Source organism: Pelophylax lessonae (genome assembly GCF_965119305.1).
Source record: "Pelophylax lessonae genome assembly, chromosome: 4".
Classification (NCBI taxonomy): Eukaryota; Metazoa; Chordata; class Amphibia; order Anura; family Ranidae; genus Pelophylax; species Pelophylax lessonae.
Window position 1 is genome coordinate 154,745,910 of NC_138771.1, and position 14,163 is coordinate 154,760,072.

Below are 14,163 nucleotides of genomic sequence, written 5' to 3' on the forward strand. Positions count from 1 at the left end.
GTGTGACTGTACTGTACTGCTGATTTTTTGAAAGGCTGTGCGTGTGTGTATGTATATGTATGTATATATATATATATATAATATACAGTACAGACCAAAAGTTTGGACCCACCTTCTCATTCAAAGAGTTTTCTTTATTTTCATGACTGAAAATTGTAGATTCACACTGAAGGCATCAAAACTATGAATTAACACATGTGGAATTATATACATAACAAAAAAGTGTGAAACAACTGAAAATATGTCATATTCTAGGTTCTTCAAAGTAGCCACCTTTTGCTTTGATTACTGCTTTGCACACTCTTGACATTCTCTTGATGAGCTTCAAGAGGTAGTCACCTGAAATGGTCTTCCAACAGTTACATAGTTACATAGTTAGTGAGGCTGAAAAAAGACACAAGTCCATCCAGTTCAACCTATGTGTGTGTGTGTTTGCTTTTAACCGTACATTGTATACCCCTGTATGTTGTGGTCTTTAAGGTGTCCATCCAATAGTTTTTTGAAACTATCAATGCTCCCCGCTGATACGACTGCTTGCGGAAGAGAATTCCACATCCTTACCGCTCTTACAGTGAAGAACCCCTTACGCACTTTAAGGTTAAACCGCCTTTCCTCTAGTTTTAGTGAGTGGCCACGTGTCTTATTGTATTCCCTTACTCTAAATAGTTTGTTCCTTATGCTAGGGTCGCCAGTACAGTATTTGTACATTGATATCATATCCCCCCTCAAGCGTCTCTTCTCCAGAGAGAACAAGTTCAGTGCTTGTAGTCTTTCCTCATAGCCGATGTCCTCCATTCCCCTAATTATTTTTGTTGCCCTTCTCTGGACTTTCTCCAGTTCCAGCATATCCTTCCTGAGGACCGGTGCCCAGAACTGGACAGCATACTCCAGATGTGGCCGGACCAGAGTCTTGTAGAGTGGAAGAATAATCTCTTTATTTCTGGAGTGAATCCCCTTTTTTATACAACCCAGTATTCTGTTGGCTTTGCTTGCAGCGGCTTGGCATTGCATGCCACTTCCAAGCCTGTTGTCTACCAGTACCCCCAGGTCCCTTTCCATCCTAGACTCACCCAGAGGTTCCCCCCCTAGTGAGTAGCTTGCTTTCTGGTTTCTGGCCCCCAAGTGCATTACTTTACATTTTTCTACATTAAATCTCATCTGCCATGTAGTTGCCCACCCCGTTATTTTGTTCAGGTCTGCTTGCAAGATTTCCACATCCTGCATAGAAGATATTGGCATGCCTAATTTAGTATCATCTGCAAATACTGAGATTGTACTCGATATCCCCTCCTCTAGATCATTTATGAATAAATTAAACAGGATTGGTCCCAGGACAGAACCCTGGGGGACCCCACTTTCCACACCCGCCCAATCCGAGTACTCCCCATTAATCACCACCCTCTGCACTCTCCCCTGGAGCCAGTTCTCTATCCAGGTACTCACCTTATGGTCCATACCTACCTTCCTTAGTTTGTACAGTAAGCGTTTGTGGGGAACGGTGTCAAAGGCCTTTGCAAAGTCCAGATACACCACATCCACAGGCTTACCTTTATCTAAGTGGCAGCTCACTTCATCGTAGAAGGTTAATAGATTGGTTTGGCATGAACGATTTTTCATGAATCCATGCTGATTACTACTTATAATACCGTTTTCATTACTAAAGTCTTGTATGTGGTCCCTTATCATCCCCTCCAAAATTTTGCAGACTACAGATGTTAGGCTGACCGGCCTATAGTTACCCGGGATATATCTCGGCCCCTTTTTAAATATTGGTACCACGTTAGCTTTTTTCCAATCAGCTGGCACCATACCTGTCTGTAAACTATCCTTAAAGATCAAGAATAATGGTCTGGCAATCACCTGACTGAGCTCATTTAGAACCCTTGGGTGCAAGCCATCCGGTCCCGGGGATTTATTTATGTTAAGTTTCTCTAGTTTAGCTCTAAGTCTATCCTCTGTTAGCCATGGCGGCACTTCCTGAGGTGTATTATTTAGTTCGGCCTTACAAGCGGGGTTCATGTAGCCCCCCGATTCCTTTGTGAAGACTGAAGAAAAGAAATTATTTAACACTACCGCCTTTTCTCTGTCCTCAGTGGCCATTTTTCCTTTATCATCTTTTATGGGGCCAATGTGTTCTGGCCTCGCTTTCTTACTGTTTATATACTTAAAGAATTTCTTGGGGTTCTTTTTACTCTCCTCCGCTATATGTCTCTCGTGTTCTATTTTAGCCGCCCTGATTTCATCTTTACATTTCTTATTACACTCTTTGTAGTGCTTAAATGCTGCCAATGACCCCTCAGTCTTGTATTTTTTGAAGGCCTTTTCTTTAGCTCTAATATACATTTTTATGTTGGAGTTTAGCCACCCAGGGTTTAGTTTTGCTCTTTTAAATTTATTTCCCAGTGGAATGCACTGGCCCACCCCCTTGTTAAGTATGCTCTTGAAGCACTCCCATTTTTCCTCCGTGTTCTTTGTTCCCAGGGTTCTATCCCATTTGATATTTTCTAGCAGTGAGCGCAGTTTAGGGAAATTGGCTCTTTTGAAATTCAGTGTCCTTATATTACCCTTGTGTTTCCTATTACTGTAATTAATACTGAAACCAATTGACCTATGGTCACTGTTCCCTAAGTTGTCCCGTATTTCTATATCCGTGAGCAGGTCTGTATTGTTGGTAATCAGTAGGTCAAGTACCGCATTGTTTCTTGTCGGTGCATTCACCATCTGACCCATGAAATTGTCCTGCAAAACATTTAGGAACTGCCGAGCCTTGGCTGAATGCGCGGTTCCTTCTGCCCAGTCTATATCAGGATAATTAAAGTCCCCCATTATAATGACATTTCCCATCCTTGCTGCCAATCCTATCTGTAACATGAGGTCCACCTCACCCTCCTCCCTCTGGTTTGGGGGCCTATAGCATACGCCCAATATTACCTTCCCCACCGTGCCTTTCCTTTGAAGCTCTACCCATAGGGATTCTGCCTCGTCCATAGCTCCATTATTAATATCATCCCTCATATTTACCTGTATACTGTTCTTAATATACAAACATACCCCTCCCCCTTTTTTACCCTCTCTATCTCTGCGATAAAGGGAATACCCCTGAATGGTCGCCATCCAGTCATGAGAGCTGTCAAACCAAGTCTCAGTTATCCCCACAAAATCTAAGTCCTCCTCAAACATCAGCAGCTCCAGCTCTCCCATCTTGTTGGCCAGGCTTCTGGCATTGGTATATAAGCCTCGTAATTTTGATGTTTTTAGGCTGCTCTCTTGATTTTTCCCCGTACCCACCCTGGGTATAGGGGCTCCGAACACCCTACCGCTAATGCCCCCATTTCTGCCCTCAGTCTTGAAGGAGTTCCCAGAGATGCTTAGCACTTGTTGGCCCTTTTGCCTTCACTCTGCAGTCCAGCTCACCCCAAACCATCTCGATTGGGTTCAGGTCCCGGTTACTGTGGAGGCCAGGTCATCTGGCGCAGAACCCCATCACTCTCCTTCTTGGTCAAATAGCCCTTACACAGCCTGGAGGTGTGTTTGGGGTCATTGTCCTGTTAAAAAATAAATGATGGTCTAACTAAACGCAAACCGGATGAAATGAGTATTTAATATTTTAGGATTGTAGCGTGATATATATATTTTAGATGTTTTTATATAAATATATGTATTTTAATATTTGGCATTGTTATATTATGTTTTAAATTATATATAGCACTAGAGAGATGTGGGCGATGACACGCGATCTCCGAGTTGATTAATATATGTGCATTGCACCGCTAATCGAATAAAACAGCCCCATTAGCATTATTAACCAGTGACACCGAAGAGGAAGTGCCTGTATCTTCGGTTCTGGTGTCCAGTGTAGTGCTAGGAACAATGGGAGGAGCAGAGGTCCACTAACCAATCTACCTCTAGGCATACTTATTTAACCTTCCTAGCGGTATTCCCGAGTGTGACTCGGGGTAAGATTTTAGTGCCAAAAGCGGTAACCCCGAGTCACACTCGGGGTAGCGCTAAGAAGATCGCTGGATGCTGGAGGAGGTTTTACTTACCTTTTCTCCGGGATCCAGCGAAGACTGCGGACGGTATGCGGCGGCGGAGCTCTCTCCCGATCGTCTGCGAGCCCCGGCTTCCGTCTCCGGCGACGTGACGTCCGCCGGGGGGTGGAACCGGCGGCAAATTCAAATGTAAAACACACCAAACACACTGATACCGTTCAAAATAAAATAAAATCACATTACATTGCCCCCCAGTGCCCTTTCCTGCAGTTTTACTGTACTTTTTATGTAAATATATGTATATGTATGTATGTAATATATATAATACACACACCGCTTTCAGCGCCTAAAATCCAAAAGAATCATACCGCCAGGGAGGTTAAAGAGAGGCTTGGCACGCACAAGCCACCCCTACCGAGGAAGACGTTGGAGCCATACGCTCGTCGTAACGCGTATGGGGGGCGGAGCTTGCGTGACCGACGCCGAACATCTCTCGAGTGACACACGCTATTACTATTGCCATAACAGCAGGCACGGTGAAGTGCCCCGTACATGTGAGTAAACTTCTATTTTCCTCAATAAAGCCTGATTGTTGAAACGGAGAGCACTATATTTTCCCTTTTATATTTTGCATCGCATGTCCCGTGTCTTGAGACCCTCCGGAGGTGAGAGGCTGGAGTGTCTTTCCAGGAGTCTGATATCCTCAGTACATGCTTTTGCTGGCCCGTCTGGGTCCTGTTTGGAGGTGAGAGGCCAATCTAGCAGGTGGAGGGATTTCACAGATTGGTGTGCACTTTTCACCAGATTGCATTTCTGATTTGGACACTAATGCACATTTATTGGATTTTGAGCACAATCACAGCTTGTATGGACTTCAGTTATTGATTATATTAACATCATTTATGTTTATTGGTGCACGTCTGGCGCAGCACATTTTTTGTATTTATTTTGAGTTATTGTGGGATGTGAACACGATTGGTGTTTGCTGCCGGCTATATTTGCTTTATGCACAGTGATATTCAAGCACTTTTTCAGTACATTATTCACGCACAGTGTTTTTACCTATTTTGAGTGTTATATCACATATTTGGTTTTGCGCTGATAGTTTTTTTGTTATTTATTTTTTTTTAAGTCTCTTCTGCCACTCGTTTTCCTGTACTTAGCTGCTTTTTTCTTGCTATAATATAAATTCTAATCAGGGCCGTCTTTATTCTTGATTGGACCCTGGGAAAAATTTTTCTTGGGCCCTCTTGAATCCACTTATCAACTATTTGGGGGCTCAAGGGGCAGCTGCCCCTTTTGCCCTGTGTTAAAGACAGCCCTGATTCTAACAGTCTATTCAGTAGGACTATCAGCTGTGTATCCACCTGACTTCTGCACAACACGACTGATGGTCCCAACCCCATTTATAAGGCAAGAAATCACACTTATTAAACCTGACAGGGCACACATGTGAAGTGAAAACCATTTCAGGTGACTACCTCTTGAAGTGTGACTGTACAATTTTCATAGTCATGAAAATAAAGAAAACTCTGAATGAGAAGGTGGGTCCAAACTTTTGGTCTGTACAGTATGTGTGTGTGTGTGTGTATATGTATGTATGTATATATATATATATATATATATATATATATATATATATATATATATATATATATATATATATATATATATATATATATATATATATATGTATGTATGTGTATTTTTATTATCCGTTTGTATGTGTGCAGAATAATTCCACCCATCCCATGACACACTGCAGGGCATTCCACCCATCCCATGACACACTGCAGAATATTTTACCTATCCCCTAAGACAGATCAGAGCATTCCACCCACCCCCCTAATACACTGCAGAGCATTACCTTCATCCCATGATACACTGCAGAGCATTACAGCTATCCCATGACACTGCAGAGTATTTCACCCAGTGTCGCGACTACCAGGGTCGCAAAGATCTACACTTGGGACCAGGCCGTGGTGGGCTCCAAGATGGCAGGAAGGGGGGCCTGCTGCAGAACATGTGAAAAGGTCCCACTGTGGGGTCGTAATATAAGGCCCCACGATGGGAGTGAAGCGGCCCAGGCTCGGAGGGGAGGGCCTCGGGTACTGAGAGTCAGGGGGGCCCTTCATGTTTTTTTTTTAAGTCAGCAGCTACAAATACTGTAGCTGCAATGTCGGTAACCAAAGCCAACCCATCCATCGGCTCTGGGTGCAGGCTCCTGCATCGTTACTAAGGAAAACAGGAAGTGAAGCCTTGGGGCCTCACAGCCTGTTTCCTACTGTGCATGCAAGAGTCACGCTGCACTTTCTGAATAGTCCCGCTTTCTTCTGGGACCTGTGTGTGTCTCCCATAAGGCAGCAGGGGGAAGGAGGAGGGGCCACAAATGATGTAGGTCACTGCGGCGCCCCTACACAGAAGTTGGAGCGGGTACCTGGCTTTAACAGGTGGGGGTTGGGGGTTCAGGAAGTAAAGCGGAGTTTCCACTTTTGGGCAAGGGTCTGCTTGACTGCCTACAAATTGAAAGTGTTTAGGTTTGACCTCCCATGTTATATGGTTTTGGTAAATCTAAAGGACAATTGTACAAGAAGACGTGTAACGTATAACGTATGGGCTGCCTTACCGACACCCTTTGAAGTATTTCAAAGATACAACTGTAGCCTTAAAAGAAGACCGGATTAGCAAGTGTACTTTACAAACAAAAAGATAATAATGCTACTCCGAGAGGTTTGGTAAACACCTGCAGTATTCTGACTAAGAGTAATTAAAAGAACTGAGCTGCATCTACTTAGCAACCGTAAATAAAGACAGTCCTAACTTGCTATAACAGTCCCAGTTTTATCCCACTGGCCAGCGATTTGAAAAAAAGCAAAAATTAGCAAGCAAAATTGGTGCCCTTGAAGAAAGCGCAACAATTCCAAGCAGACTATAGATTAGAGGGTTGTAAAATCAGAAGATGTTTTTTTGTCTTAATGCATGTTATGTGCAGCAGCCCCCCTAACACTTACCTGAGGTCCCTTTCTGTCCAGTGATGTCCACAAGTGTCTCAGCCATCCAGGATTCTCCCTCCTGATTGGCTAAGACACATCAGCGGTGCCATTGGCTCCCGCGGCTGTCAATAAAAGTCAGCCAGCCAGCCAATCAGGGGAGAGAGGGCGGAGCTGGGTCAGGGCTGTGTGTCTGAATGGACACAGGGAGCTGTGACTTGGCTTGGGTGCCCCCATAGCAAGCTGCTTGCTGTGTGGGCACTTAACAGGAGGGAGTGACCAGGATCACAGAGGAGGGACTCGAGAAGAGGAGGATCTGGGCTGCTCTGTGCAAATCCACTGCAACAGAGCAGGTAAGTATACCATGTTTGGTATTTTTATAGGAAAAAAAAGAGACTTTACAATCATCTTAACTTGTCTGATATCAGTCTCTTGCCAGTCCTAGGGCACCCTCTTCTGGGCCTTCGGACACTTGCACTGATTCAGTAAAAGTCCAGTTCAAGTCAGGCCTGGATAGAAGTTGCTGATGATCTCTCTCTTTCAACCCCACTGAGACAGTCCCTCTTTTGCTTCCTTACAAGTGGTGGGACTGCTCTTCTGCTCTTTAGTGTGATCTTACCAGGCACCCAAATAACACTGTTCCAGGGAAAAGGTTCTCTGTTTTCTTCTGAGTTCTCACCCAATTGTGGTCAGCTTTGGCAGGGATCTATTCAACCAGCAGCAGCTCAGTTCCTTTTCCTCACACCCTGCTTGCTTCTAGAACCGTCACCTCACATGTATGATTGCACAAAGTACGATGTCAACAGCAGTCTCTTCTCCTGGGCAGCACAGAATCCGATATCGCCAACCAACTCTGGCCACACACCACTGTTCCCCCTTCATTACAGTCTTGTGGAGCGTGGAGCCCCCTCTCAGCTGCTCAGCACAGGAAGATAGTTTCAGCAGCACATGGATGCCACCGTGGCTACCTCCATGCATTCTGCAGGCCAATGGCACAAGAGCTTCCTCTCTTCAGCAGCCCAGTTCACCTTCCACATTGCATTAGCCAGTCACCATCCTTCAGACCCATCCAAGATGATTGCCCTTGCACTTTAGACACTCCATAGACTAGCAAAGTGATCTGCCTAAAGGGTTAGTTCACCTTTATCAAAAACTGTCTATGGGATATAAATAAGGGATGTCTGTAGATGAAAACCACTTTGCAGCTTTGACCAAAATTGAATAATGCCCCTAGTGTTGGTGTAGATAATTTATGTATCTCAAGAAACCTGCCCTGAAAACTCCCAGGACAATGGTAAGTGAGGTCCAGCTGTTTCTGTTCACCATCAACTGGCAGTGAAACTAGCAGGTGGTGCTGTTACATTTTTGTGAGGAAGCGGAAGTGCAGATGCTGTCACTAAGACAGTGTGACGTGTGGAGTTGGGGAACTGCGGAGCGGCTCTCCATTTCCTAAATGTTTTTTGCAGGACAATTTCATGGGTCAGATGGTGAACGCACCTATGAGGAACAATGCGTTACTAGACCTACTGATTATGAATAATACAGACCTGATTGCGGATGTAGAAATACGGGGCAACTTAGGAAACAGTGACCACAAGTCAATTAATTTCAGTATAAATCACAGAAATAGGAAACACAAGGGTAATACAAGGACACTGAGTTTCAAAAGAGCCAACTTCCCTAAACTGCACACTTTGCTAGATGATATTAAATGGGATAGAAACCTAGGGACAAAGAACTCGGAGTGTTTAAGAACATACTAAATAAAGGTATTGGCCAGTGCGTTCCAACAGGGAATACGTTTAAAAGAGGTAAAATAAACCCAGAGTGGCTAAACTCCATTGTAAAACTGCATATAAGACCAAAGAAAAGGCCTTCAAAAAATACAAGGCTGATGGGTTACTGTCAGCATTCCAACATTAAAAGAATGCAATTAGAAATGTAAGAGCTCAATCAAGGCGGCTAACATAGAACACGAAAGGCACATAGCTGAAAAGAGTATGGGGGAAAAAAAGCAATAAATTCTTTGAGTATATAAATCGTAAGAAAGTAAGGCCAGAACATATTGACCCCATAAAGGATGATGAAGATATTTGGCTATAAAGGACCGAGAGAAGGCAAAGGTTCTGAATAAATTCTTCTCCTTAGTCTTCACAAAACAAACAGGGGGATACAGCAACCTAGACTGTAATGTTAATAACACGTCACAGGAAGCACCTTCATGGTTAACAAAAGACACTCCGAATTAGAATTGAAAAACTTAACATAAATAAGTCACTGGGACCAGATGGCTTACACCCAAGGGTCCTTAAGTAATTCAGCCAGGTGATAGCCAGACAATTGTTCTTAATTTTTATGGACAGTCTACTAACGGGAATGGTACCAGCTGTTTGAAGAAAAACCAACATGACACCAATATTTAAAAAAGGGCTTCCCAGCAGTGAATGGCACGAAAAATGCGGTATTTTAAAAAATGCCCACGGTAACAATACCGTGAGTATGCATTACCGCGGTATATCGCATTATCGAAATCTGGCACATTTCTACTGTGGATGTGGTGTACCTGGACTTTGGCTTAAAGGCATTTGATATTGTCCCCCAGAAACATTTACTGTACCAACTATAAGGTACGTAGGTATAGACCATAGGGTGAGTACCTGGGTTGAAAATTGGCTTCAGGGGCAAGTCCAGAGAGTGGTGATAAATAGCGATGACTCAGAATGGTCTGGTGTGGAAAGTGTGGTCCTCCAAGGATCTGTCCTGAGACCAATCCTGTTTAATTTATTCATAAACCATGTGGAGGATGGGGTGGAAACCTTACAAGAAGACCTGAACAAAATAATGGGGTGGGCAACTACATGGCAAATGAGGTTTAATGTTGGAAAATGTAAGGTAATGCATTTGGGTGCCAGAAATATGAACACAAGTTTCTCACTAGGGGGAGAACCTTTGGGGAAGTCTAAGATGGAAAAGGACCTGGGAGTCCTAGCAGAGCAAGCTCAGCAATGGCATGCAGTGCCAAGCTGCTGCAAGCAAGGCCAACCGAATACTGGCATGTATAAAAAGGGGGATTCACTCCAGAGATAAAACGATAATTCGCCCACTCTACGAGACTCTGGTCCGGCCACATCTGGATATGCCATACAGTTCTGGGCACCGGTCCTCTGGAAGGATGTGCTGGAACTGGAGAGAGTCCAGAGAAAGGCAACAAAGCTAATAAAGGGACTAGAGGATCTCCGCTATGAGGAAAGATTGCAAGCATTGAACTTATTCTCTCTGAAGAGGAGATGGTTGAGAGGGGATTTGATATCAATGTACAAATACCGTACTGGCGACCCTAGCATAGGGAACAAACTATTCAGTGAAATACACGCATCCATTCACTAAAATTAAAAGATAAGCGGTTTAACCTTAAACTGCATAAAGGGTTCTTTACTGGCAGAGCGGTAAGGATGTGGAATTCTCTTCCACAAGCAGTGGTATGAGCAGGGAGCATCAATAGTTTCAAAAAGCTATTAGATGGGCACCTTAATGACCACAACATTAAGGGGTATACTATGTACTATTGACAGCAACCACACTAACTATGTAACCTATAGTAAGGGCATTATTATTTCAACTTTGGTCAAAGCTGCAGTTTGTTTTTATTTACAGACACCCTTTATTTGCATAGGCAGTTTTTTGGGTAAGGCCTGATGCACGCAGGACGTTTTGAAAACTCTCCTAGAAGTCTTTCCTCCAGGCAGCAGTGTTTTTGCAGAAAAAAACACTTGAAGCTTGTAAGCGCTTTTACTAGCATTTTTAGGCATATTCACATGCATCAAGCCCTTGGTTTTTAATTATTTTATTGGCTAAAATAATTTATTCTGGCCATTAAAATTAATTAATGCTCTGGGGCGAACGCACTTAGTGTTAAGGTGCGTTTATACGTATTTACAAGGATCTTCCGTTTTTTTCTGCCAAAACTATGCTGCTTCTGGACACCCTGGCAGTGGGGTTTTTTTTTCTGCCTCTAAAAGCTCCTGCTACTAAACCTACTACAAGCCTATGTGTGCATGGACACATAGGATACATGCTGGAAATTTTAGAGGCAGCTGCAAAAACGTCTGGTGTGCATGAGTCTTAAGGTTGAACTAATCCTCTATAGGTGGCTGCTGCACTTCCAATGAATATTTAGTTTTACCCTGTTCACACTGCCGAAGGATAATACAACAGCAACAAAGAAAGAGGTTCCACAGCAGTTATCCGCTACAGTCTATGTTACATGTATAAGGAACACATGAAAGCACTAGATATACACAGGTACGTAGGTACGGACCATGGGGTGAGTACCTGGATTGAAAACGTGTGTGTGTGTATGTATAATAAATATATATACAATACACACATTACCTTGAAGAATGCAAAAAGCAGGAGAGATGCCGTCTGCTGGAGAAGTCTAGTATAGCATCCCCTTTGTTTGGTTACACTGGTTTTTTGTTAGATGGACCTCTGAGCGATGTCATTAAAAAGATGACGAGATTCCAGCTGTTAGACTGACTTTAGAAAATACATTTTTGTCAAAAGTTAAGCTTTAAGAAATCATCCTAGATAGTTTTTGAAGACATCCCATTTTAAATCCTCCTGTCCATGTGTTGCCCAGCAGTACGTAGCCTTGCTCAGCTTCTCTTCTTCTGTTTTGTAGTTTGAATACGTCTCCCAGCACCTGGTGTTTGCTAACTGCATCCCTCTGATCCTGAAATTCTTCAACCAGAATATTATGTCCTACATCTGTGCCAAGAACAGGTGGGAGCAGAATTTTTTTTACCAAGATCTTATTTAGTGACCTAAATAACATACTGTCTGAGTTGTAACACGATTTTCCGCTGAGTGAGGGTGTTCTGTCTTTTATCCAAATTGAATACAAAATTTTAAATGACATATGGTTCTGTGTACTCTAATAACATCCACCAGCACTTGGATCTCTAAAAAAATTACCAAAGCTGTTGTATCCAAAATGCAATATAATATTTTGTTACATATTTTGATCAACTCTTATCGGTGCTATTGATCAGTGTATACAAATCTTATGTGCATTCAACTAAAAAAAATAATTGTATTTTTGTCTTAGGTAAAATCCTTTTCTCTGATGTTCATTAACGGACACAGCTCCAGACTCTTCTTAACCATTGGGTTATGCTGCCCCCTACAGGAGTAGGACAGTAGGTTGAAAAATGCTTTACCATGCCTATGGGACAGCCCCAGGGGATATACTCCCACACTCTGCTATTGGCATTCTGTTTTGTTGCAAGCAGTGTCAGAAGAAAAAAACCCAACTCAAAAGAGGGGTGGGTGCTGTTGTAAAAATACAAATTTCTTTCGTTCATTGACGGACACAGCTCCAGAATCTTCTAAACCATTGGGAAGTCCCAAAGCAGTGTTAAAAATGAGGGGTGGGAAAAACACAGCAGAACAAATTCCCAAAAGGCTAAACCTAGCCAACCAGGTAACATGGAGCTCAACCAGGAACAACTGGAGCTCACCTGAAAACAATACACCCTCAAAGAGGACCAGGTCCAGGCAAACGGCGGCCTGCAAAACCTTGCGGCCAAAAGCAGCCCCTGCAGAGATGCCAGTACATCCACTTTATAAAATTTTGTGAAAGCGTCCCCCCTATCCTTCAGCACCTGGCTTTCAACAGCCAAGCCGTTAAAGCCAGCGACTGTAAAGCAGGATGGAAAATTGGCCCTTGGGCCAACAGATCTTCTCTGAGAGGAAGTCTCCAAGGGGCATCGGCAACCGTCCTTACCAGATCGGCGTACCAAGACCGGTGAGGCCAGTCTGGATCCACTAGGGTGGCTGGATCCCTTCTGCATCGATCCTTTTGCAGAAGTCTCGGCAGAAGTTTTAGCGAGGGGAAAGGCGTATATCAGATGATACTTGCCTCAAGAAGCCACCAGTGCTTCTGTGGCATCGGCCAGAGGATCCCGAGACCCTGCCTCAATTCTATGTACCTTCCTGTTGAGATGAGAGGACAACAGGTCCACTTCGGAAGCTCCCTACCAAAGACACAGCTGACCCTTTTGAATGCCGGCTACCACCCGAGCCGCCAGGACACTTATTGTGCCCCCTTGGTGATTGACATACGCCACGGTCGTAGCATTGTCCCATGGAATCCTTACCGGGCACCTCTAAAGGCGATTTGTCCAATGACCCAGACAAATCTTATCGCCCAAAGTTCCAGTAGATTGATCCGTAGTCTTGACTCCTCCAGAGTCTAGACCCCTTGAGCACATCCGTGCCCAAACCCCTCCCCACCAGACAGGCTGGAAACTGTGGAGACCACCGACCAGTACAGGGGAAGGAAGGATTTGCCCTGTCGAAGAACAGGAGAGCGAAGCCACCATATCAGGAACCCTCTCATATCCTGGCTCAACAGAATCAGGTTGTCTAGACTGTGGATTCTTGTCGCCCTTGGCAAGAATCTCTCTTTGCAGAGATCTCGAGTGGAACTGTGCTAACGGAACCACCTCGAAACGTAGACGCCATCAGGCACAGCACCTACATGTAAGTCCTGAAAAATTACCAAATGCTGGACCACAGGAGCCAAATTGTACCCTGCACCTTTTTGGAGTTTTTTTCCCCTGGAAGAAACACCCTGGCTGAGGCCAAGTCCAGAGTCAGACCCAGATAGTCCAACTTGGACGGAACCAGAGCAGATTTTTGCAAGTTTAATTTCTCCTGCAGAGCCTGTACAGTAATTTTTAGGTTATCCTTTAGAGCAGTCCGAGACTCTGCTCGCAGAAGAGCGTCCAGGTACCCAGTACCGCAATCCCCCGCTGCCGCTACAATGCCAACACCGGGGCCAACACTTTTGTGAATACCTGAGGTGAGACCAAAGAGTAATGCCATGAATCGATAATGCTCCTCGCCCACGGCAAAGCAGAGGAAATGCTGATGACCGACCTAATTGGAATATGAAGGTAAGCGTCCTTTGATGTGGGAATGTCACTACCACATAAATGGACTCCATTCGGAACTTCAGTACCCGCACAAAGCGGTTCAAAGCCCTGAGGTCCAGGATTGGACGTACTTTGCCTTCCTTTCTGGGAACTGTAAACAGGTTTAACTAGAAACCTTGAAAACTTTCTGATTTTGAAACCAAAACGGTTACCCCTTGCAGTAGAAAGTCTTGCACCACC

The 14,163-nt window shown here is 44.1% G+C and overlaps 1 protein-coding gene across 1 annotated transcript in view; it reads left to right on the forward strand.

Annotated features, from left to right (window-relative positions):
- STRIP2 (striatin interacting protein 2) overlaps nucleotides 1–14,163 on the forward strand; it is a 120,107-nt gene that overhangs the window by 87,651 nt on the left and 18,293 nt on the right. Inside the window, exon 17 of the mRNA XM_082255298.1 lies at nucleotides 11,667–11,767. Within this exon, the coding sequence (XP_082111424.1) occupies nucleotides 11,667–11,767 (101 nt within the window). The remainder of the gene's footprint in view (nucleotides 1–11,666; nucleotides 11,768–14,163) is intronic.